Here is a 27,276-nt window from a genome sequence, read left to right on the forward strand (position 1 = left end):
AAAAATGACAGGAGTACCTATTTTCCCAGAAAAATCTCTTGGTGTAGAAGGAAACAAAAATTGTGAAACAAATCCCCAAGAAAGATATCTTTGAACTGTATAGTGAAATAGGAAATACATTTATTATACTTGTGTTTGTTGCATAATTTTTCAGTCTGCACTTCTCTTTTACTCTGTTGAAGGTGGTGGAAAATGATAGAAGATAAATGCGTTTTAGTAGAACTTCAAAGAATGTTTTATCATTTTAACAGTTGGATAGAATGATAGAAAATATAATGAAAAGGTACATATTAATTAGATCCCACAGTTTATGTATTCTAGCTCTATATTTCGGAGAAGGCAATGGCAACTCCAGTACTCTTGCCTGGAAAATCCCATGGACGAAGGAGCCTGGTAGGCTGCAGTCCATGGGGTCTCTAAGAGTTGCGCATGACTGAGCGACTTCACTTTCACTTTTCACTTTCATGCACTGGAGAAGGAAATGGCAACCCACTCCAGTGTTCTTGCCTGGAGAATCCCAGGGACGGGGGAGCCTGGTGGGCCACCGTCTATGGGGTCGCACAGAGTCGGACACGACTGAAGCAACTTAGCAGCAGCAGCAGCAATGGGATATGCATACCTAACTGATATATTTAACATGACTAGCAGTTTATGTCTGCAATGTATGATCACCACATATTTTAACCTAAAATACTGAAGTTATTAAATGTCTGAGTTATTTTTTAAAGTATAGTTGATGTATAATATATAAATTATAGGTGTACAAAATAGTGATTCACAAGTTTTAAAAATTACAGACCACTTAGAGTTATTATAACATATTTGCTATAAATATCTGAGTTTTAAAAATAATTAAAAGAGAAGTGTTCATTATCCTCCATTGCATCAGGAATGAAGTATTCCCAGATATCCTACTTTAGTCCACAAAGTGATGAATAACTTCTGTTTACATTCAGAGAAAAAGAAGTGAACAAAAAACCTGACCAACTTCCTGATTGAAGGTGGCAAATGTTTTCAGTTCTCTGGAAGGAGTGGGTCTTTTCCATTAGTAATCCTTGGTAAATTTCACTGAAACTTTTTGGTTTGAATTGATAGCTTCTGCCAGTAATAAGCCAAGCAGTAAATGTTTCCCACTTTTTCTTAGAATTATTTTCAGCTTTTATACTTGCTGAATTGTGTTTCATGAAAAAATGACTAATCTCTATGGTTATGTCTTACAAATTTCTTCTCACCAACCTTTACCCTATGCTGTTTCTTTCCAGCAATTTGAATATCATTTTCCCCACTGAAATGTTTTTTCATATACAGAAAATGGGAATTTTATTCTTTTACCAAGTACTGGTTACTCCTTTCAAAACATAACATTCTCTAACTGAAATAATTATATAGCAGTGTCACACACCTGTATCTGTAGTTGTTGATGGTAAATTCCAAGGTATATTTCAAGCATTGCATAATTCAACCAACAGGTCCATCTGAGGATCCAAAGGATAGTGACTTTACTTGCTTGGTTAGGGTAAGCAGTAAATTGAAATATGCACGTGGCACGTGCTGAGCGAAGAAGTTGCTGTAAGCCATTTGCAGGCGGGGCATTGTGTAACAGTGTTGTGGTGCTGCTCTTCTTTGTCAGGCTAGTGACATTTAATCCTGGAGTAATGATGGCGTGTGCTGTGTGAAACGACACCTGAGGGTTTTCTGATGAAGCTCTGTGTGGCAAAATAGAGAATTACGGAATTCAGGATTGAAACACTTGGTGTATTTTGTACTCATCTGTATTTTATCATTAAGAGACTGTTACGTTTATTGACTCATTTCGTTTGCTGACTACCCAGACATGTTATTTTAAAAGTGCCTGTCTTCAAAAGAGAGGAAAAATTAGCTCTCCCTTAGCTTTCCAGATTCCCCTTCCTGGAGATATTCAGAAATAAGTCTTAAAAAGAAAACATGAATAATGTAAATCAGATATGAATAACCATTTTTCAGGTTCTAGACATAGCATGGATTGCTGTATGCGTTAATATCCGGGTGGAATGTGACATTAAAATGAGAACACTTGTTTATGTAACTGACTGTTGTCAAGAAAGTGGAAATATATAAAAGCTTCATTTTTTTTAAGCTGAAAATTTGTCATAAGAAATGACATAGTACTGAAATTTATTTCATGTTCTTTGTAAATCAGGCCCGTAAATGTATGTCTCACTTGTCTTTACTATTCTCAATCTCATTATCCACTGCCTGTTACCTTGCCTCCACAGCTTTTACTTCTGTCCCTCCTTGATATGAAGAGACTATCTTAGCTTTCTGTAGTTTAAGATTCCTAGTTGGAATCTACTTAGTTGAATAAAATAAACACCAGTACATAAAAGGAAGTATCATGTTTCACTTAACTTAGAGGAGCTTTCTTACTTTCTCTGTGGCTGTTTATTTCCAGATTTTAAACTTTTAAAAAATTTTCATGTTTGTCAGATTCTTTTCCCCACTGTCTTCTGTATTGAGTTTTAGCATGTAGGCTGTCCTCAGCTTTATTCGGCTAATGGAGAAGTAGCTTCTCATTTTGTGGGTTTTTTCTTTTTTTGTTCTTGATAACTTTATAACCATTTATTTAAAAAGAAACATCAGTGTGTCTTGAATTACTTATATTGTTGTATAATTTTATGTAAAATAATTTTAGATAGTTTATTTTTAAATTGTTAGACTAATGTTTTAAAAAATTAATCAGTAGACTAAGATTTTTAAAGGAGGCTTTGAGTTTACAGAAAATTGAGCAGATGGTACATTTCCCTGCCCCTCCACTCATAGTGTCCCGTTACTTACATCCTGATTAGTGTGGTTGTGTATGTGTGCCAGTTGTGTCTGGCTCTTTGTGGCCCGCCAGACTCCTCTGTCTGTGGATTTTCGCAGCAAGAATACTGGAGTGGGTTGCCATTTCCCTCTCCAGGGCATCTTCCCAATCCAGGGATTGAACCAGCGCCTCCTGCTTTGGCAGGCAGATTGTTTACCCCTGAGCCACCTGATAGTGTATGTTAGAGTGGTACATGGTACTGTTGATGAGCTAACAGTGACGTATTTTTAACTGAAGTCAGTGTATTAGAGTTTGCTCTGTGTTACACGGTCTGTGGGTTTCGACAAATGCCTGGTATGCGTGCGTCACCATTGCAGTGTCATACAGTGTCATTAGTTTCCCTGCCGTTAGAAACTCTGTGTGTTCCATGTATTCATTCCACCCGCTCGCTCTCTCCCAGTGAAACCTCTAGTGACCACTGATCCTTTTGCTGGCTCCATAGTTTTTCCTTTTTCAGAATGTCATTAGTTGGAACCATGCACTGTAAACCTGTTCAGATTGGCTTCTTTTACTAAGGAGTATTGTATGCATTTAAGTTTCCTCCATGTCTTTTCTCAGTTTTGTAGCTCATTTCTTTTTTTTGCAGAATAATATTCCATTGTATGGTTATACAACAGTTTGTTTATCCAGTGACCTTTTGATAAACATCTTGGCTGTTTCCAGTTTGGGGAAGTTATAAACAAAGCTGCTACAAACCTTCATGTACACATTTTGTTATCATTTCTGTTCCATTGATCTATTTGTCTTTCACCAGTACTACATTCTCTTGATTATTGTAGCTTTGTAGTAAGTTTTGAAGTCTGATTCTGTCAGTCCTTCAATTTTGTTCTTCTTCAGTGTTTACTTATTTGATAGACATTTGAGTTGTTTATGGAGAAGGCAGTGGCAACCCACTCCAGTACTTTTGGTTATTGCGAATAATGCTTCAGTGAACGTGAGTGTACAAGTACTATTTTCGTTCCTCCTTTCAATTGCTTTGGGTTTTTACTTAGGAGTGGAAGTGCTGGTTCACATGATAATAAGTTATTTCTTTACTTTTTTAAAGTTATTTTTTTACTTTTACAGCGATCTTAGTGCATATAAGATGGCAGATTACTCATGGTGGTTTTGATTTGCATTTCCCTCATGACTAATGACAGTGTGTTTATTGGCCATTTATATATCATTTTTGGAGAATTACCTATTCAGATCCTCTGTTCCATAAGTGAGGCCTAGGCAGAAGGAAGCATCTGTCATAGAATATGGGCATGTAAAATAATGTCAAATTCATTATCACTTTGCATGTCCACCTGTTTACATAGAAAGTCTAGCCTTTTCATATCCTCACAAATATTAATGTTGTGTTTTATGCCCATCAATTAACTTTGGTTTGTTTTTTATAACTTTGGATTTTAACTTGAATTTCCTGAAAACTATAGTGTATTATGTTATAGTATAGAGTTATAATAAGAAGTAGCATTAGGTCATAAATTAAAAAAGAAGCTTTAAATATAACCAAATATATGGCTCAGTGGTAAATAATCTGTCTGCCAGTGCAAGAGATACAGGACACAGGTTCAATCCCTGGGTTGGGAAGATCCCTGGAGAAGGAGATGGCGCCCACCCTAGTATTCTTGCCTAGAAAATCTCATGGACAGAGGAGCTTAGTGGGCTACACAGTCCATGGGGTCACAAAGAGTTGGACAGGATTGAGTGAGCATGCGCACATGCAAATTTTATGTTTTAAAGATGGAGAGTAACATTTCAAGTAAGTAAAGAAAGAATGAACAGTCATACTTTTTACCCCGTTCTCTGCATCATTATTGGAAGGTGTGAAACAAGGGCCTGCTCCTCCATAACTCTGAACAGCTCACTGTTGGTCTCCACATTACCAGAACTAATTTTTTAAGCCAACCCTTTACATACCTTGCCAAACAAAGTCCAGAATTCCTGGATGAGGCCTCATCCCTCCCCATATCTAACCCCAGTATAGTGCTGTGGGCAGTTAGACAATTTCTTCCTCAAGCCGGTACTCTCTAATTCTCCTTCCCTGTTTCAATCTTCTATTTAGCATTCAGTGTACTTAGTAATGTCTACAAAAATTTTTACTCACTTGGTCTTCTCTACCTTGAATGTAAGCTACATGAAGGCAAGGATTTTTGGTTGTATTCTTCACTGCTATATTCCCAGCCTGTCCACCAGTAGGTTTTCAGTGAATAATTAAAGAATAACTAACATAATAAATAATAAAGTTATGGATTAACTTTGTTCAGTAACTGCTATTGGAAAAATGTTGTTAGGTCCTTAACTGACATGATTCACAAAAGGAAATTCCACTTGGGAGGAAGCCACAAACCTAACAAAACCGCTTATAAAAGTTTTAAAAGCAATACATGTTCTTAGAGCATGGAATCCACTGTGAGATGCATGTAGTTTTAAGAAAGAAATTCATTTGATTTGTAGCTGACAACTAAAAGCTACCACTGTCAACTTTCTTTTTTCCCTAACAAGTTGATTTATTGAATTTTGCTTTTGGTAAACTGTGGTTGTATCATTCTGTTTTACCTAAGATACAATGGTTTCCTTTCAATTTAATTTGAAAAATATATTTCCATGTCATACTAATAAATGTACTTACTGCCCTAATATATTATTTGGACCGTTTAATCATTTTTATTTGTGATATAACTGAGTAGTTACTTGGGACTTCGCTGGTGATCCAGTGGTTAAGTATCTGTCTTCCAATACAGCGGACACAAGTTCAATCTCTGGTTGGGGGACTAAGATCCCACATGCCATAGGGCCACTAAGCCTGAGCACTGCAGCTAGAGAACGCCAGCACCACAGCTGCTGAGCCTGTGTTCCGCAATGAAAGAAGCCCATACAGTGCAACAAAGACCCAGCACAGCCAAAAACAAGTAGCAAATTGCTTACTTACAGTTCTTGCTATCTCCCAACTCTGTGCCATGTTCATTTTGTTGTTGTTTTTCCCTAAAAGTGCCTGTTGTATTCTATACATTGATGCTTCACAAACTTCTTTAGTCCATTTACCAACCTACCAATTAATCTCAAGATTGAAGTAGAAGCTACATTGCTGTGGACTTAACTTTTATATTGCACATGTGCTCATTTTATACTTTTCCTCTCTTCCCTCTTACAGTTCTCGACATGGCAAGACACGTGCCACTCTATCGAGCTCTGCTAGAACTGCTCCGGGCCATTGCTTCCTGTACGTGCATGGTGCCCCTGTTGTTGCCTCTTTCTACAGAGAATGGTGAAGAGGAAGAAGAACAGTCAGAGTGTCAGACTTCCGTTGGTACATTATTAGCCAAAATGAAGACCTGTGTTGATACCTACACCAATCGTTTAAGGTACTATTTTATTTCTTTTGACCTCGGCTTTTATGATCTTTTTTAAAAATAACTTTGTTCATTAAAAAAATGATATATGCTGATTAAATACATATATGCGCGAACTATAAATAAAACTATGAAGAAAAAGTATCCACCAAATCCTACACTTAAGTGTTTATTCATGGTGGCTTATCAGACATCTCCATCTGATATCTTATAGCTGTAGGTGGAGTTTTTGTTAAATGTTATCACATTGTACATATTACACAAATAGATGCTAGTTTCACTCAATATTGAGGTGGAAGACACCTTCACTCTAAGTAAATACATATTGCTAATATTGTTCTTAATATTTATGATTATGCATTGTGTATAGATGCTGTATTTTACCTTCCCATCTTTTCATGGACATTTGGGTTGTTTCTAATTTGTAACAACTTCTTACATCTCTTGGGATCTGTAGAAATCTCTGCAGAGTAGATTCATAGAATTAGAACTGTTGGATTTATGGATTACTACTATTTCATTTTGATACATACATTATAATTTATGCTCTAATGTTTTTGAGAAGAGGATTTATTTGTTGGAGTTAAAGTTAGTATTTTGTCTTCATAGAAAACTGAATTTTTAAATGAATCTTTGGTTTAAGTTTATACCTTGCTAGAAATCAGATGATGAGTTCTCTCATCAAAAAACTTTAAAAATAACCTTTTCCTGGTAACTTTTTCCATTCTCTTAGCAGAATCTGTCTAGTGGTTGTCAGTTTCACTTAAAAGAGATGGCATAAATTCTGATGTTTGCATAAAAATGCAGAATTAGGCTAGAGAAAGTTTATTCCTTTCTTAGTGGTATTTTGAATCAGTTAATTTTCTTTTTCATCTTTGCAGTATGTTTGTCTTACCTGTTCTCACTTGATTTTTTAATAACGTAAAATTTGAGAATCACAGAACAAAAAAAATGACACTTCAAACTTCTAAATTCTGTACCAGCAAAACATGCATGTAAAGATCATAATGACTATTCCCAGAGATCATTTCATTTTTTATTTTATCTTTACAGTAACCTTGTGCAGTTAACTTTTTAAAAGCTGTTTTACTGACAAACACTGACAGAGAGTTTTACATAGAGTTTGAATATGCTTCATGAAGATCCCTCATGGTATCTGTATTTTTTTACATAGGTATAAAATACAGACTCTGTTAGAAAAAGAAGCCAACAAAGATGTACATATTATAACATTCTTTCTTTCCTTTCAAACTTTTGGCACCTTGAGAACTCATTTTCTGCTTCCCAGAAGGGAAAATCTGCTCTTCTCCAGCCTGTCAAAACTTAAGATACACTTCTTTTCATATTTTCATCAGTATAGAACTCTAATAAAGTGAACAGTATAGTCCAATTTCCTGCAAAGTTTATACTCAATGAAGGTTACCTAAATTCATTTTTAACACTGTTTCAAGATGCAAAGCTTCCCCCTCCCCCTCCCTTCTACCTGCCTACCCAACCTCAAAGTGTATGTATAAAAAACAACACAAAACCAGTATACTCAGAAGAGAATGGTCAAGGCAAATATGTTCTGTTTACGTAACATTTTTAGAGTATTGTTTTAGTGCTTCATCAGGTTTGTAGTTACGATTTTGAAAGTACTGTTTAAGTGTACCACAGCTCAGAACATTTTTATATTATTTTTGTCTCTTTTTCTCAGTAATAAATAAGTGGGGAGGGTGCTGTGCCTGTGGGTGATTCTTTGTGAAGTCCTGGCCACGTCTGTACTTGGGGGCTCTGGGAAAAAATACGTTAGGGTAAATAAAGTAGATCTATTTAGTAGACATACTAGTTTACTAATTATGTTCGTGTATTAATTGTATTGCCTTTCTTTTGTCTTGGTATTTCTCATTTGTTACTCTTTGTTTTTCCTTTCTTAAAGCCAAGTTTACATAAAAGGCGTGCATTTTACTTTTCCTTCCAAATGAAATTTTAACTTAGCACTCTTTGGTCATCTTAGATAAAGAAAAAACAGATTCTCTTTGTAATTTGCAGGACTCTAGATGATAACTGTGCTTATGTGTAATAATTTACATTGAAATTGTTTTCTCTATATATGTTATACTTACAGTTTTTATATTTTGTGGATGAAGGGGATTAAAATATTTTGCCCAAGTCCAAAGTTTACTTTCACAGGTTGGAATAACCTAATTAAGATTATACTCTCTTGAGGACAGTACATAAACTCAGCTAATGTTGATCTCAAAGCTCAAAAGGATGATGGAGATGATGTAGGTTTGCTGGCTGTCCCGCCTCAAGCCTGAAACTTTCTATAAGAGGAAATAGGAGAATATTATTAAGACATTAAAAAGGCAGATCATTTATCTTTCTTTTATCTAATTTGTGTTTTAGAAACTTGCAGTTATATTCAGATAGGGGAAATCTCGCTTAGTCACAAGAGCATGACTGATTTTCTTCCTTCAACAAATGTTTATTGAATGTTCCTCAGAGCATAACAAGAAAATTAGGCCTTTTTCCAAGGGGCTGACAAATAATGTGGGAAACAATAATTAGTTTTAATAACAAGTACATGATATATGGAAAATTTAACACATTATTGGAGCATCAAATGAGTTTTGGAAACCCAAAGAATATGTAAGAATAGGCTAAATAAGAGGTGCAGGGAACTGGTATACCAGACTGTGTGAGGAAGGTTCGCGAAAATTCAGGAAAATGTAAAGAATGAAGAAGTTTGATGTGCCTGGGTGTCCTTTGGGTGGGAGGTAGGGGTAGGAAATGGGGCTGGAGAGGAAGACAGCAGCTTGAAGAACTTCATAGTTGTGCTGTGCTGTGCTTAATCTCTCCATTGTGTCCATCTCTTTGCAACCCCATGGACTGTAACCCATCAGGCTCCTCTGTCCATGGGGATTCTCCCACGCATGAGTACTGGAGGGGGTTGCCATGCCCTCCTCCAGGGGATCCTCCCAACCCAGGGATCAAGCCCAGGTCTCCCACATTGCAGGTGGATTCTTTACCGACTTAACCATCAGGGAAACCCAACTTCATTAGGTATCTGTTTTTAGATGTGGTGAAAGGGTTTTCAGCGGAAATCTATTCAGATTTGCATTATAAAAAAAGATCGACTTGCAGCGTAGCAGAATGGTGGGATGGGAGTTAGAAGACTGAATTAAGAGACTTTCTTCCTTTCTGTCTTGACAGTTGAGCTGTGTGTGTCCTCTCCCATCCTGCCGTGCTGGGACTGAGGATTTGAGTCCATTAGGATTCTTGCTGTAATATTGTGGACTTTATAAAGACAGTTCCTGGGTAGAAATACTTTCTATGATTCAGATGTTTGACTTTATAAAAGCAATAATGTTAAGTCAGGCTTTAAATTAATTATTAACTACATTATTCTGCCTATGTGTTAATATCAGTGACTGCAAATTTAATCCCTAGGGATCTCCTTCAAAAAGTGCAAGTGCTATAGGATAAATGGTTTCCTTTGTTAGTATACAAGAATCTGAAGTCTGTAATCCTATGCAGAAATTTTCCAGTACTAATCCTACTGGGTTGTTTTACTGAAGACAGAAAACAATCATCTGTTGGCTTGAAAGAGACTAAGAATCATTAGCAGAGATTCTAAAATCTTTTTCTCTTTTTTCAGTTTTCGGCCGTGCTGGATCTTTGTTCCTGCGCAGGCTCTTTCTCTAGGTGTGGCGAGTGGGGGCTACTCTCTGGCTGTGGTGCGCAGGCTTCTCACTGTGGTAGCTTTTCTTGTTCTGAGCGTGGCATCTAGGGCGTGCAGCCTTCAGTAGTTGTGGCACGTGGGCTCCATAGCTGCAGCTTATTTCCTTAAAGCTGTCATCGAGCTACAGTTGTGTGTATGGAGAGAACTTACATGACAGTAAGTAGGCCTTAGATTTAATTTTTCTGGAGCCTTTTATCTGTATTATTTTAGAACTTACTTGAATCTAAAAAGAGTGTCATGTAATAGTGGGATTTTTCTTCATCTGATCAAATAAACCATTTTCATGGTTGAAAATTGAAGGAAATTTTTCTTGGTAGAAGTTCTTGTCAGAGCTTCAGCATTATGAGGAAGAGCTTTTCTTGTACCACCTGTGCTTTTGGTAGACTCTTTCTTTAGATCAGGTAACTTAATTAAACCAAACATTTATTTACAGAGGTAATTTCAAATTACTAACATATCAGAAAAACCAGTATCAACTGCCAAAAGGAAGTCAGTATCATTTGCCATCATCTGGCAAATGATAAGTGTTAATGTGAATACACTGAATTCTTAAAAAGTTAGTGTCTGACTCCATTGTCTGGCCTGTTTTCTGTTTTAAGAAAGAAGGTTTAGCAAATAAGTAGTTACCAAAGGCTTACTGAGACCTTTCTTTTCATTGGTAAAATACTCTCATTTTCTCACTCTTAATTCAGTTGACTAATACTGTGTCTAACTGCCACTTAATGTTTTCTCATGCTTTGGGAAACTCTATTAATAGGATATATCTTCCAGTCCTCTAAAAGTAATGGCATTTTGCAAATAAAAACTAACAAAATTTAAAAGGAATGGGATCCTGTCCATTCATGGTCTTAGTCTTCTGCCTTTTGCATGCTAAGTCGCTTCAGTTGTGTCCAACTTTTTGCGACCCTATGGACTGTACCCTGTCAGGCTCCCTGTCCATGAGATTCTCCAGGCAAGAATACTGTAGTGAGTTTCCATGCCCTCCTCCAGGGGATTTTCCCAACCCAGGGATCAAACTCGTGTCTCTTATGTCTCCTGCATTGGCAGGCACGTTCTTGACCACTAGCGCCACCTGGGAAACCCTCTTCTGCCTTTTATCAGTGTTTAATTGGGAGAAACTAAAGTTAGCAGAAGCCAAGCTAGCCGAGCTTTTGTTTTATATGTGGCCGCAATTTAGAGTGGTGTTTTGGTTCTCATCCTCACCTTAAGATTTTCACAAGGAATAGCTTGTTCTTAACTTAACATGCTTCTCTCTCTCTCTTTTTTTTTTTTTTTTTTTAGCACAAACAGATTTATTTACTAACCAAAGAGATGACCCTAATTAAACCAACACTTTGAAATAGTTTGTTTGTGATAAAGATAATTGAACGCAATAATGAAAAAAAAAAAAACCAGCAGTATGGAGATTTGCTCATTGAACTGAGCTTGTTCATCCTCGCAGCTAATTTCATGCTTCTCTTTTTATTTTTCACTTTCCTACTCACTAAGATACCCAGTGTCCTCCTCTGGCTTCTCATTGTCTGCGTAGTGAAGCATTTTATAACTACATCTGTTACGATGTTCCAGGATTTTGTTCTTCTTCTTCAAGGCAGACTTCTTATTTCAGAATACTCTCCTGGGTTATTAAAATTTATATAAAGAAGCAAATTATCCTTTAGTCTTTCATGGGGGCACTTGTACTTTAATAAAGAATAACTCAGGAAATGCTTGAGTGAAGGAATGTAGTGGAGATATATTAGTTGCGTTGCCTTCTTTCTCGTGGTCTGCTGAGGAGTAGAAGTAGACTAGGTAGAACCAATACTGCATTACAGCCATATTAACAAACTGTCTGTGAATCCAAAGGCTTCAGTAAGAATGACTGCTTAGAGGAGAAACTGAGCTGGCACAGTGGAACAACACCATGCAACTGAATGCCTTTTAAAGCTGTTAGTTCTGTAATTAGGCGTTTTTGCTGTCACATGTAATAACATATGAGATAATTATATATGCATGTAATATGCACACAAATACATGTATCTGAAAAGTACCTTCTGACTTTTAGTATTTGAAATAATAGACTATAAGATATGTTTCAGACTTTCTTGATTATAATTATACCTTAATAATAAAATTATTATCTCTTGTGGGTGAGGATTAGTTTGGTGACTGATAATTACAGTACTCTGATGAGGTTGGTGTAAAGAAGAGCTCTATTCAAGGAATAGTTGTACTTCTAGTTTATTATGTTCATCTTTCCTGGCAAGATTAACCTGTTGACATGGCAAAGTGGCAACTAGGAGTAATTTATTGTGATTTAGTCTGTCTTTAAAAAAGTTGTTAAATATTTACTATACAAATTGCTTCAAGAACTTCCTAAAGATGACAATATTTTAATATTCTTTTATTCACAAGTCTATAGTTTTACTGTCTACACCTCTCCTAAAAAGTCCTCTCTCAAGATTCACAATTTGCAGTAACTATATAAAGTTAATTTAAATCTAATAGTTAATATAAATAAACTGATTGACATTGTTGTTGCCTGATTATATTAATAAGCATTTATAGTAAGACAAATCAGAGATAACAGACAGTCTATAGAATTCTCCAGGCCAGAACATTGGAGTATGTAGCCTTTCCCTTCTCCAGGGGATCTTCCCAACCCAGGGATTGAACCCAGGTCTCTCGTGTTGCAGGCAGATTCTTTACCAGCTGAGCCATCAGGGAAGCCCAGGAGTACTGCAGTGGGTAGCCTATCCCTTCTCCAGTGGATCATCCCAACCAAGGAGTCGAACTGGGGTCTCCTGCATTGCAGGTGGATTCTTTACCAACTGAGCTATCATGGAAGCCCTGAAATATCCATGGAATTCTCCAGGCCAGAATACTGGAGTATGTAACCATTCCCATTTCCAAAGGATCTTCCCAACCCTGGGATCAAACCCAGGTTTCTTTGCAGGTGAATTCTTTACCAGCTGGACCACAAGGGAAACGCAACATTCCTTTAGAAAACACTAAAGACTAGGCAAAGTGTATTACTTCAATATAGATATGTTTTACATTCAGCACTTTGCATCTTTTGTCTAAAACGGACAAGATTTAGATAGTTAATTATTTAAGGATCTTTTCAGCAATTCATTTTTTCTGAATATATAATAACATGTTTTGTACACCTGTTTTACACAGTTTTGAAAACATAACTGTCCTATAAGCATAAATGTAATTTTCTACTTTGGCCATTTTCTAACATCATCTCTTATTTAAAATTTGAACAAATTGGAACTTTTCAGGTTGCTGTCATAAGGAAATTTTGCCCTTTTTTGCCAATTCTTATTCAATTGAATTTTTTATAATAATGTGAACAAAAATAGGGAAGTGGTTGACTTAAATATTGGTTCTAATTAATTTCATTTGCCTCAATAACATTAAGTAGTTTTCAGTTCAGTCGCTCAGTCATGTCTGACTCTTTGTGACCCCATGGACTGCAGCATACCAGGCTTCCCAGTCCATCACCAACTCCCAGAGCTTGCTCAAACTCATGTCCATCGAGTCAGTGATGCCATCCAGCATCTTATGCTCTGTCATCCTTTCTCCTCCTGCCTTCAGTCTTTTCAGCATCAGGGTCTTTTCCAGTGAGTCATTTGTTCCCATCAGGTGGCCAAAGTATTGGAGTTTTAGCTTCAGCATCAGCCCTTCCAATGAATATTCAGGGCTGATTTCCATTGGGATTGACTGGTGGATCTCCCTGAGGTCCAAGGATTCTCAAGAGTCTTCTCCAACACCGCAGTACAAAAGCATCAAGTCTTTGGCACTCAGCTTTATAGTCCAGTTCTCACATCCATACATGACCACTGGAAAAACCATAACTTTGACTAGATGGACCTTTGATGGCAAAGTAATGTCTCTGCTTTTCAATACTCTTATCTAGGTTGATCATAGCTTTTCTTCAAGTAGCAGGTGTCTTAATTTCATGGCTGCAGTCACCATCTGCAGTGATTTTGGAGTCCCAAAAAATAAACTGCCGCTGTTTCTATTGTTTCCCCATCTGTTTGCCATGAAGTGATGGGACTGGATGCTGTGATCTTAGTTTTCTGAATGCTGAGTTTTAATCCAACTTTTTCACTCTCCTCTTTCACTTTCATCAAGGTACTCTTTAGTTCTTTCTTCTCTTTCTTCCACAAGGGTGGTGTCATCTGCATATCTGAGGTTATTGGTATTTCACTCTGCGATCTTGATTCCAGCTTGTGCTTCATCCAGCCCGGCTTTTCTCATGATGTACTCTGCATATAAGTTAAATAAGCAGGGTGATAATATGTAGCCTTAACATACTCCTTTCTTGATTTGGAACCAGTCTGTTGTTCCATGTCTAGTTCTAACTGTTGCTTCTTGAGATGCATACAGATTTCTCAGGAGGCAAGTCAGGTGGTCTGGTATTCCCATCTCTTTCAGAATTTTCCACAGTTTGTTGTGATCCACACAGTCAAAGGCTTTGGCGTAGTCAATAAGGCAGAAGTAGATGTTTTTCTAGAACTCTCTTGCTTTCTTGATGATCCTGTGGATGTTGGCAATTTGATCTCTGGTTCCTCTGCCTTTTCTAAATCCACCTTGAATATCTGGAAGTTCACAGTTCATGTACTGTTGAAGCCTGGCTTGTAGAATTTTGAGCATTACTTTGCTAGCGTGTTATATGAGTGCAGTTGTGCAGTAGTTTGAACATTCTTTGGTATTGTCTTTCTTTGGGATTGAAATGAAAACTGACCTTTTCCAATCCTGTGGCCACTGCTGAATTTTTCAAATTTGCTGGCATATTGAGTGCAGCACTTTCACAGCATCATCTTTTAGGATTTGAAATAGATCAACTAGAATTCCATCACCTCTACTAGCTTTGTTCGTTAATGATGCTTCCTAAGGCCCATTTGACTTTGCATTCCCGCATGTCTGGCTCTAGGTGGGTGATCACACCATCGTGGTTGTCTGGTTCATGAAGATCTTTCTTGTATAGTTCTTCTGTGTATTCTTGCCACCTCTTCTTAATATCTTCTGCTTCTGTTAGGTCCATACCATTTCTGTCCTTTATTGAGCCCATCTTTGCATGAAATGTTCCCTTGGTATCTCTAATTTTCTTGAAGAGATCTAGTCTTTCGTATTCTATTGTTTTCCTCTATTTCTTTTCATTGATCACTGAGGAAGGCTTTCTTATCTCTCTTTGCATTTCTTTGGAACTCTGCATTTAGATGGGTATATCTTTCCTTTTCTCCTTTGCCTTTAGCTTCTCTTGTTTTCTCAGCTATTTGTAAGGCCTCCTCAGACAACCATTTTGCCTTTTTATATTTCTTTTTCTTGGGGATGGTCTTGATTACTCCCTCCTGTACAATGTCAGAAACCTTCGTCCATAGTTCTTCATGGACTGTATCAGGTGTAATCCCTTGAATCTGTTTGTCACTTCTACTGTATAACTGTAAGGGATTTGATTTGGGTCATACCTGAATGATCTAGTGATTTTCCCTTCTTTCTTCAATATAAGTCTGAATTTGGCAATAAGGAGTTCATGATCTGAGCCACAGTCAGCTCCTGGTCTTGTTTTTGCTGACTGTATAGAGCTTCTCCATCTTTGGCTGCAAAGAATATAATCAGTCTGATTTTGGTATTGATCATCTGGTGATGTCCTTGTGTAGATTTGTCTTGTGTTGTTGAAGGAGGGTGTTCACTATGACCAGTACGTTCTCTTGGCAAAACTCTGTTAGCCTTTGCCCTGCTTCATTTTCTACTCCAAGGCCAAATTTGCCTGTTATTGCAGTTACCTCTAGACTTCCTCCTTTTGCATTCCTGTTCCCTATAATGAGAAGGGCATCTCTTTTGGGTGTTAGTTCTAGAAGGTCTTGCAGGTCTTCATAGATCTGTTCAACTTCATCTTCTTCAGCATTACTGGAGCATTGAGTAGTTTATTTACTTTTATTTGAGAACTTACTCAAAAGCCACCTCTTATTAATTACTTCAAAAAAAGATCAAGGGACTTCCCTAATAAAAATATTCTTTGGCCTGTCTACTGCTGTAATAAACATTTATGAAGAACAAAAAGTTAAACATTTGTCATAAAGGGTAAGTAGAATTCATTCTCCAGCATAGTTTCTGAAAACTTGATCATCAAAATGTTCCATTTTTCAGGTGCCCTCAGTATAGCAATATTAACACTTTTCTTTCCTGCCTAATGCAAAGAAAATTTACCAGGTTTTCATTTATTTTATGCAAAAAGTCTTAATTTCTGTTTTTTCTTTAGTTTTGTAATTCGATGATTTTTGTGTTTAATACTTTTAATTTTTAGATCTACAAGCAGTAAGAAGTAGTTCTCTAGGGGCAAAAAGAGAGGCAATGTGGGGAGAGGCATGTGAGAATACCAGCATGTACAGAAATAGGACATAGAGGATTTTTTTTAACCTTTTTTTCAATATAAATTCATTGATTTTAATTGGAGGCTAATTACATTATTGTATTAAGGATGTTTAAAGGTATAATCTATGTTAGATATGTGGCAAATACGCCCTGTGATTAGTTGTATATTATACGTAAGATCAAGGTCACTTTAATTTTATGACAGTTACAAGAGATTAAAATCTGGTGAAAATGAATTTTCATACCTATCAGATTAGTGACTTAGATGTATTGCCTGAATTCCTTTTGTTCAGCCAGTTTGAAATAATGTGATTAGTGTAGTATTTCTATTCTAGCCTGTGTGCTTTTATTAATTTCCCTTCTTTCTAGACAATAAGCCAAACTGCTTTAAATTGTGGGTAGTTGTAATATAGTATCAAATACTTATATAAAAAATGCAAGGAAGTAATATTGCAATATAACTTTTGTGTAGGATATATACAATCTCAACAGTTCGTAGATGTATAAAGTTTTTCTGCTCTGTGTGCTTAGGCAAGAGATTACTTCTTTTTATTTGATAGGGAGTGAAACTATCACTTAAAGTTTAACATTTAAAAATAATTATTATTAGGCAATAAATCTCGGATTTAGCCCCTCCAGTTTCCTGGTGCCTGTAGTGTTCATTATCAAAAACTGTATTTATGAAGAAAGCAAATTGGTTGACCTGTAGTCCAGATACTTCTATTTTCATACACTGCTGGTACCTTTTACCAAAATTGTTCATTGATCATTTAGGTTTCATGCTTGTATAACAGCTAGACTTGAGCCTTCACTGGTTTCTGGAAAACACTTAGATCAAGTATCAAAATACAGCTTATTCTGTTATTTAAGTGATTAACAGACAGAAACAAATTAAAAATTATAAATTGACGTAATACTCCTACCTCGGTAATATAACATATGAAATGATTATTCCTTATAAGATTGCATTCAGTTCAGTTCAGTTCAGTTGCTCAGTTGTGTCTGACTCTTTGCAACCCCATGAATCGCACCATGCCAGGCCTCCCTGTCCATCACCATCTCTCAAAGTTCACTCAAACTCACGTCCATTGAGTCGGTAATGCCATCCAGCCATCTCATCCTCTGTTGTCCACTTTTCCTCCTGCCCCCAATTCCTCCCAGCGTCTGATAAGCATTATGTTTATCGTCAGTTTTCATTATATTCCAGCAAAATCTCAAGCAATCTTAATAACTGAATTTGAAGTCCCTTGGTAATTAAGATTTAGTTTGTAACAAATCTGGTGGTTTTTAGAGCTGTAAGGGACACTGTTTAGAGTTCATATGGTACAAATCCCCTTTTTTATAAAAGACGAAAATAAGGCCCATAAATATTGTAATTTGTTCCACGTTCTCTAATGCTTAGTAGTAGAGCTATGATTAGACCTCAAGTTTCCTAATGTCCCAATCAAATATAGTGAAAAAGTGAAAAGAATTAGTCGCTCAGATGTGTCTGACTCTTTGTGACCCCATGGACTGTAGCCCACCAGGCTCCTCTGTCCATGGAATTCTCCAGGCAAGAATACTGGAGTGGGTAGCTGTTCCCTTCTCCAGGAGATCTTCCCACGCAGGGATCAAACCTGGGTCTCCTGAATTGCAGGCAGATTTTTTACCATCTGAGCCACCAGGGAAGCGATCTAGTATATTTATTTTCTAAATTGAACTTCCAAAGAGCAATTTGACTCATACATCAGTGAATAATTAGAAATGGAAGATGGGAACTTGTTTCTGATTTGGCTTTGGAAATTTAGGATACATAAATTTTTAAAATATTGACAATGAAGTAAAATTTTTTAATTGAAAATTTTACTTTTGGTAATTTAAAAAGTATATACAATAATACAGATTCTGCAGAATTTTTTTTGATATTTTGCTCTTTATTCTAAAGAATTTTTAAGTTATCCCTATGATAAGATGTTAAAAGGCAGCATATTTTATTAGAGATGCATAGCCATTTGATTACGCCTAAGGATAATTATTAGATTACCAGGGTTAACTAAGGAAGGTAAACTGATTTTTAGTCTGTAGATCATGAACTGGTAGCATCTTAATGTACTTATCACTTAAATGAGGAATAAGTCAACTTTACCCATTTGATTTTTTTGCTTTTTGCTTAAAAGAATTAATTAAAACCTTTCCTATGAAAATGTCTTAGTTACTGCTGTATGTATTAATACTTTTACTCTACTGTTTTTTTTTTTCAAATTGATTTGGTATCTGCTTGCATAAATGAGGGTGGTGTGTTGGAGATAAAATCATTTTCTCAGACTTCCTTGGCAGTCCAATGGTTAAGAATCCACCTGCTAATGCAGGGGACATGGGTTCAATTCCTAGTCTAGGAAGATTCCACGTGCCAGGGGCAGCTACACCTGCGTCCCACAAGTGCTGAGCCTGCGTTCTGGAGCCTGGGCAACAGGAGAATCCAACCGCAATGAGCGAGTGGCCCCCGATCGCCACAACTAGAGAAAGCCCGCATACAACGATAAAGACCCAGTGCAGCCATAAATAAATAAATAAATATTGTAAAAAATCGTTTTCTCTGTTGTGAAAGAAATCTCTTCCTACCCTCCAACACATCCTATTTTCCACCTCCTAAATTTTGTTACTATGTTAATATGTCTTTACTCTTTAGATTCTTAAAAAAGAAAAAACTTGAAAGCAATTCTGTTACCTCCGTTAATAAAGGGATTTGTGGCATATGACTTCTAATACATTACATATGAGTTATGTAATACTTTAAATCTTAACATAGCCATTGCAACCTTTGTTATCTCAAAATGAAGTCATAGTATAGCCATAGTTATCTGGTTTCACTTTTGAATAAGTATGACACTTCATAGCCCCCTTGGAGCAGGAGCAAAGGAAAATATTTTGTCCTTGACATGTAGACTTTTCCTGCTATACTCCAGCAGGCAAATAATCATATTTTGTATATTTAGTATTTAACAGTTTCACCAAAAATTTGAAAAAAGACTTTGTCAGTCAAATAATCTTTTTTTTATTAATTTATTTTTTATTGAAAATAATTGTTTTCCAGAATTTTGCTGTTTTCTGTCAAAGCTTTTGTTCCTCCTCAGGCCTAACTAACCGAACAGTAGCATAAAACAAAAGACTCAGTTTGAGCATGAGTGAGAACAAGAATAAGAATAGTCAGTCAAATAATCTTAATTGCTAATAAGAATGTGACACAAATGACTCTGTGTTGAATGTGAGGTGTTCTTGACATTGAACTTCTCTTTAACAGCATGAAAGTAAGCAGCTTTGATTCTCTTGGCTTTCCAAAGTGTCTTCTGGGGCAAAGGTCATTCAGTTGTTTTAAAAGAACTGAATTCTCTGGTAGAAATCCCCAATTCCTTTTTATCCACAGTTAACTGATTTACTTCTTAGAAGGCATCAAACTAATTTTAATTCCTTTAAGTTAGTTCTCTAATGCTTTGATTGAGAAATTTCAGTTCCAGTCCTCCTACTTTTGTTTTTGTTCGAAAAGCATTTCCTGTGTCTTCTTTTTCCTCTGTCAAACCTACCTACAAAATAAAAAAGACCTGATTTCTTAGCCAAAAAGCATTTGTTGCAACCATATTTAAGTTTCTTTTAGTGATTAAACTTAGAGCGGTTCATCAGCCTTTTTTCCTCGGTGATGGAGACAACAGTGCCAACACATTTTAGTGTCCCTTCTTAGGCTCAGTTGGATTGTGCCCTGGTGATGTGCATTATTATCACAGCAGCACACAGTATCATGATTTGTCCTGTGATGTTTAGTCTATAAAATTTGTTATATTTTTATCTAATCTAGAAGTCAAGGTTTTATTTTCAAAGGCTGCTCATACCCCTGTTTTAAATAGTCCCTTCTCTCCTACTGCTTATTTATGCTTTAGTTAAGGAAGATTTTATTTTCTACTTCCAATGAAACCTAAAACTATTACTTCCATTTGGAAAGAATTTAGAAATAAAAGGGAACCTAGAATTAAAAACTAAGATTTAAAAAATGTATGGAAAGCAGTCATCTTACAAAGGTCTTTATCAAGTTTAGTGGTGCATTTCAAAAATTATTTTCATGTTGTCTGTAGACATAAGAAGCAAATAATTCTCCACATAATATTTTAAAAAAAACTTTCTGCTTTTATTTATTTACTTTAAACTATAATTTTTGGCAAAGGATTTTAGAACTGTGGACTATGATACAACACATTGTTTTAAGGTAAATGTAGAAGTTTTATTCTATTGTAGTTTTTGAATCTTCCTCTGAGATGCTAATTCTTAATACTTTTGAATCTGGACATTTCAGCATATGGTGTCCTGATTACTTCTTCAATGTGACTCTGCTTTTTAAATGTTTATTTCAACAGTGTGATAGTTGTGACTTCAGAATTAGAAGTGCAGGGGATTGAAATGGTCTTTCCCGATGTTCAACCAAGAAAATAGCTATATTAAGCTGTTTTCATTTCATACATTATAAGAGAACATAATTCTGATATTTTGTAGCCTTACATATATCTAGCTTAATTTGGGTAGTAGTATTTGCGGAGGCAGTCCAATATAACTGAATGATGAGTTTTGGGGGTTATTTTTTTTGTTTTCACAAGAAAGATTTGCCCATTCTGCTCACATCCTAGTGTAGACTATATGTCACAGAGCCAAAATTTGCTTAATTTCTTAGCTGTTTAGTTGGAATTCACAGCATAGTGGAAAATGTTTGCAGATAATTCTTGCAATAGTAGAAACTTCAGTTGATTCCTCGTATTTCTTCAGGGCAGTGATCACAACCAGATTCAACGTATGCACAAAGCAGCGGATACCATGGTAGCGGCCGTCGCTGATTGCTTTTACCATGTTGGATCCATTGTCAGTCTCAGAGACCTACTTCCAGCTAGGTGCCTTGAACTCAAATAGCTTTTCACACAGACTTCAGGATGTGAGCTAAGGTATGGCCTTTTTTCATGAGCTGGGCCTACATATGGGTTGACAGTAACCTGCAACTTTTATAGAAAAGAAACTACTGTCTGTAGTTTAATGTCAGACGATGACTAGTTGTAGTGATCGTTAGGCAGGTAGTTTGTGTTCTTCATATATTCACCTTTTGAAGTTTATTCTTTTTCTCCTCTATATTTTTGTCAAAAAGACTTTCCATATAAAAAAAAAAAATTTCGTTAGAACCTACAGTAAAGGTCTAACTGTGTCTGCTTTATGATTCAGCCTTTATCTTTATGATGTATATGATTATTTCTTTCATGCATTTGGTGTAAAAAATATTATTTTTAAGACTTCTGTGGTCTTTTGCACTATTTTTAAAATATTTTTAAAATATTGTCCAAATTTTCATCCTATTTGTACTATTTTAAAAATAGAGATTTTTCCTACTAATCTTTTAAAAACTAGAGTTAGGTAATTGGTATTTATGAATAGGGCTTGAAATTTAGAATCAGTTTTCCAAGGGTAACTTGCTCTAAATTGCATTGATGCAGTTTACTCTCCATGCCAGAGGTTCTTGTTTCTTCAAGGAGAAAGTACCTTAATTCTGGAAAAATGAGCTTCACTCCTGTAATCTTCCTTCTCTGCTTGTCAAGATGCATTTCTTTAAGTGAAATCTTTATTGAGAGTCTAATGGATGGACTGACTGATGATAGATTTAGGAAACCATCTTTATTTTATTATATCAATAACCACAACTCTTATGTTTTCTCGAACTACTGACTATTGTTTTCATATTGTTCAGTGGCCCTTCTACTTAAGAATTTTTTAGGCCCCAGGAAAAGCATCATTTACAGTTGAAGAGAAAGAAAGTCTGTGTAAATTCAGAGGGGGTCCTGCCAATCAGCTTATGTGCTTTTCTTGACGCTCAGTGTTTCACACAGATTGTGAACAGCTATTGATAAATGCAGAAGTTGAGAAACTATTTGAGCTTGTCTACCAGAATCATTTTATTTAAAAAATTTTTGGACTCATTATTAATCTGTAGTTGCAGCTTTACTTCATAGCTGTAAGATGCAGTATCTTATTTAACTCTAGCAGTAAAATGTCTATTTCACTCTTAAAACATTCATTCACTGTATTCTCCTTATAATATATATATATATATGCTAACATACATGATCATATACACATTTACACACAGAAGTTGATGACGAAAACGATACATAATATATCCAACTCTACCAAGCAGTTTCTGAGTAGCAAAGGAGAGTTAGTTGACCATGTGTTCTCTGTGACTCCTATACATCAGGGAGGGAAGAGAACAGGAAGAGAACACAGGAGAAAAGGCAATAAACCAGTGACGCATTATGGTTCTTAAGCCAGATCATCTTGCCAGGTGAAATAGTATATACCTTGTGGATAAAGTAGCTGTGGATACTAGTTTTTTCACACAGTGTGGAGATCAGTTCCGAACTCATACATGACACTAAACCCATTTACCTTTGTTATCCACCTCAGTGGCTCCTCTTAATTTATATCTTATTATCTACCTAAAGTTAAGCACAGAATTGCTTCTGAACAGATTTTTGTCTTTGTGATAAAGAACAGTTCATTTGGACATAGATTGCTTAATATTATTTCGTTAAGGACTCTTCTACCTTCTGTTAATCTTTTTTGAAGTTCTTTAAGGCTCCATGCCCACTTTGTTAAATGTTATTTTAATACAATAGCCACATCCTTTTGTTAGTAGGTGTACAACCTATAAAAATAAGTGATACATAGTCTAGATCATACCTTAGCATAAATATTTTAAATACATTTATTTATATGTGATTATAGTTTTAATTTATTTAAGTAATTAACAAAGATGTAGATTTTTAGTATCTAAGTAGTGGTGTAATGATGAGTTGAATAAAATATTCTGAGAGTTGAAAGAAAAAGGAAATTGATTTAGTTGCTGTTTTTTAGTGAACCTTGTTAATAAAATACTACAGCATTCTTCTAGAAAATTTGAGTATATATTAGACCCTGATTAGGGAGCAACAGAAGGATATCTTTTAAATGATTATGCTCTAAAACTTAGTGTTTAAAGAAAGATTCAGTGTATAGGAGCACATATGAATTGAATTACCCAGTAGTGAACCTACAGTTTATTCTGGAATATTTCTCCCCCCATTATGGAAATTAATATACTCTTAAGTGAAATACAGATAGTATTAAAATGAAAAACTACCTATGGATCTTTGGTTTCCAGGTCTTAGAAAACAGGGGATCTGTTACTTTTAGATACAGAAGTGATGTCTCTACTTCTAGGTATATAGTTTCAGTAAATGTGTTTGTAAAGATATTAATTGAAGGACATAACCGGTAACAGGGTCTTTTATAGTATGATGTTTCTACAGTGTTTAACTTGTGTCTGTTTTTGCCTACGAAGAGACAGCCTACCCGAAACTTCAGTTATAGTGCTAGGCATCATCCTCTGACTTCAAAATGAATCTAATGTGAACCACTCCTGGTATATACCATGTGTATGTCGAATGAAATGCACAATATCTTGTCGAGTTTTAACCACTGTTACTTATGGAAGTATTTATTTTTCAAGACTAAAATCTTAATTTTCCTTGCCTTTCTTTCCATATTAAAAAAACTTTTTCAGATCTAAAAGGGAAAATGTTAAAACAGGAGTAAAACCAGATGCATCTGATCAAGAGCCGGAAGGCCTTACTCTTTTGGTGCCAGACATTCAGAAGACTGCTGAGATAGTTTATGCAGCCACTACCAGTTTGCGGCAAGCAAATCAAGGTACAGAACTAGTCCCTTTCTGCTACATTTCTTTTGATACAAAGATGTTTTATTTACTTACTGAAAACTGCATTCTCTTCCCTCTGTTAATGGTTTTCCATAAAGTTATTTACCTAAAGATTCTGCTGTGTCAGGTTTTCAAGCTAATTATGAATAGTCTCTAATTTTAAAATATTAATCTCTGCTGCATATGGTATCTAAGACTGTTAGTAGGCTGACCACATGCAATATAATTTCTCTTTTCTTCCCATTGAAAGTTATGAAATTGAAAAATGCAGTTGTATTAGATACCAAATAGTACATTAAATTAAAATTGGCATTTTCACATATTAATAATGGAATATATAAATGATTCTGCATCATCTATTGCTTCATTTCTGTGACTTTTGCATGAATGGATAAAATCTTTTTAGCATTTTAAGAATTTAAGCTTTAAAGTTGTTAAGATTTTTAGCCGTATTTCGTATGAAATAGAAAGCTTTTAATTTTAAAATGAGATAATAGGAAGGTAATTATGAAGAATTTGGTAATTTTTTTGGCATTCAAAATTTGATCTCTAGAAGTATACAGTGTTTTTTTGTTCTACTCTTCAAAATATATACTTATTTAATTTATCTTGAAATATTAAACAACAGAAAAAAAACTAGGTGAATATTCAAAGAAGGTGGCTATGAAACCCAAACCTTTATCAGTATTGAAATCACTTGAAGAAAAATATGTGGCTGTCATGAAGAAATTACAGTTTGGTAAGTTGAAATCATACTCTTCATTTTTCTGATCTCGATTCATAGTTTATAATGGTGCTATTGAAATATGTTCTAGTAAAATTAGAATTTCAAACTTGCTTTTACCATGAATTATTCATATACTCTATATATGTATGTATGCACATATATTGTTGTTATTGTTTAGTCACTAAGTCATGTCCAACTTTTTCGTGACCCCATGGACTGTAGCCCTCCAGGTTCCTCTGTCCATAGGATTTTCCAGACAAGAACACATGCAAAAATTTTTATCATCTTTCTGTCTCTGAATTTATAGCTGTACTTACAGTTATGTTTAGGAATCATGATTCAGTAGAAACCTAGGGGGGAAAAAAACAAAGCCAAATGTCTAGCAAACAGGCAGAAAGTGGTTTTTGTTCCTTACCTCTCTGTGTCTCTATATCCTTGCCTGAAGGAAGCCAAAACTTGGGACTTGGAGCTAAGTCTGTAACTTTTAAACCCCTTTTTAGAGTTCCATGGGATTTACTTTTAGAAAAGGTAGTTATGCATAGTTCTCTTGTAGCCTTTCCCATTACAAAACTCTTGGCAAGTAAGGACAGATGAAAAGATCACTTAAGTACCCTTCATAACATGCTGGTCTATAAACAAACACTAGACTTCAAGTTTTAATAACCACTTTTAACTGTTATTATATGTCCCTCTTTATCTTTCTTGAGAACCAACCCAAAGGACATTGACGATATTAAAAAGAACAGTAAAGTAGGAATTTCCCCCAAAAATGTAGATTTATGTCATACTGTCAGAGTCACAGGGCATAAGCGTTGATTAATGTTAGTCACTAGGAGGCTTCCCTCATATCTTTTAAAATCATAAACTCTACCAGTTGGACATGACTTTAAGTCTAAATGTAAATCTATGACGTAAAAATTTCCTTCAGGCGTAGCAATAGGCCATATGTGTATCTGGTGAATTGCTGTTTATAAAACTCAAAGGAAATTTTTCCCTGTATTATGTGAAAAGCAGTTGAGTTGGGCAGATGAATAGCTCTGGTTTACATATTTGCTAATTGAAACTATTCAGAAGTCTTGCTGAGACATGGTATATTTGTAGAACACTGTATAGGTTCTCCTTTTTTGTAGGCTATAAGCTTCTTGAAGGCAGATATATTTTCCTATTTATTATTTACCCCAAAGAACCAAGCCTAGGACCTTGCACTTCTTGGTAAAATTTATTGCATTAATGGTAATTAAAATGTAGTTTTAATGTTTTTCTAGATATTTAAAATTGTATGTAGACAAGATCAAAAGTTGCCATTGTTTCTTTGTATTTGCCCTAGCATTTGTAGGTAGTTTTAATTTAGTGTTATAAGTTATTTAAGCATCTTTGTTTTAGTCCTTTGGTGAATTAGGGTTAATCTGAATTAGAGATAATTTTTTCTTTCTGTTCTATATGGATTTAGCTTATAAGTAAAGAATAACTTTAATCCTTCCAACTCTTCCTAAATATATTGTGAAGAATTAGCCCATTATTTGTATTCTGTCAGAGTATTTAGGAGATTTTCCTAATAATCCTCTTTTATCTTGTTAATTTAATTTCAAAAGTAATACAGAAGTAAACTGCAGCTTGTCACTTCTGTTTTCTGATTCCAAAGCAGTGCAAATATATAGTTTTATTCCCTTTAAAAATGAAATATAATGAAATACTTTTCAGTATTTCATATTTTGAATTATTTTGGCAAAAAAATATATCATTCATTTTAAGAATAAATTTATCTACTACATATCATTTAAATACTTAATATAATCTACCTACATGTCCAAACTGCAAATTAAAAATCATTTCTGCCTTTGTCTCCATGATATATTCTATCCATCTAGCAGCATTAACACATATATGTAGGTATTACATAAACACTGATAAGTTTGCCCTTCTTTCACATTGCAGTCTCTCCATTTTGGGTGAAGAAGGGTTAGTGATTTCTTTATTTGTGATTTTTGTTATTATAACAGCTATCCTCCATTCTGGTTCTCTTTTTTTTTTCAGTGTTTTTTTTTTTTTTTTCCTTTTTCTTGTTTTAGATACATTTGAGATGGTTTCTGAAGATGAAGATGGGAAGTTGGGCTTTAAAGTAAACTACCACTACATGTCTCAGGTGAAAAATGCAAACGATGCCAACAGTGCTGCCAGAGCCCGCCGCCTTGCACAGGAAGCCGTGACGCTGTCCACCTCACTGCCTCTGTCCTCGTCCTCCAGTGTGTTTGTGCGCTGTGACGAGGAGCGGCTTGACATCATGAAGGTGGAAAAACAACCATTTTCTTACTTCTCTGACTAATCCAGTTACTCAGATATTCATATAAAATACCACTAGAAATAGCATGAAGTTTTAATACATTGAATAAAAATTCTGTTGACTGTTTTGGATATCAATGAAGGAAGTCTTTTTCTAATGTTCAGAGTACGTGAATGAGAGTAGCAAGTACCATTCAAAAACAAAAGATCTAGAAATACCTACCCCAAACAAAGGCTGTATATAGC

At 35.4% G+C, this 27,276-nt stretch overlaps 1 protein-coding gene across 9 annotated transcripts in view; it reads left to right on the forward strand.

The window, feature by feature from the left end:
• Nucleotides 1-27,276, forward strand: part of BIRC6 (baculoviral IAP repeat containing 6) — a 213,305-nt gene that overhangs the window by 167,580 nt on the left and 18,449 nt on the right. For 8 of the 9 annotated variants that reach the window (XM_070798081.1, XM_070798080.1, XM_070798083.1 and 5 more), the window contains 4 exons: nucleotides 5,982-6,192; nucleotides 23,871-24,016; nucleotides 24,652-24,762; nucleotides 26,820-27,037. In XM_070798081.1, coding sequence (XP_070654182.1) covers nucleotides 5,982-6,192; nucleotides 23,871-24,016; nucleotides 24,652-24,762; nucleotides 26,820-27,037 — 686 coding nt within the window. Of the gene's footprint in view, nucleotides 1-5,981; nucleotides 6,193-21,052; nucleotides 21,226-23,870; nucleotides 24,017-24,651; nucleotides 24,763-26,819; nucleotides 27,038-27,276 lie in introns of those variants that run through there. The other variant, XR_011569131.1, reaches the window with a different exon arrangement.

Source organism: Bos indicus, chromosome 11 (genome assembly GCF_029378745.1).
Source record: "Bos indicus isolate NIAB-ARS_2022 breed Sahiwal x Tharparkar chromosome 11, NIAB-ARS_B.indTharparkar_mat_pri_1.0, whole genome shotgun sequence".
Lineage (NCBI taxonomy): Eukaryota > Metazoa > Chordata > Mammalia > Artiodactyla > Bovidae > Bos > Bos indicus.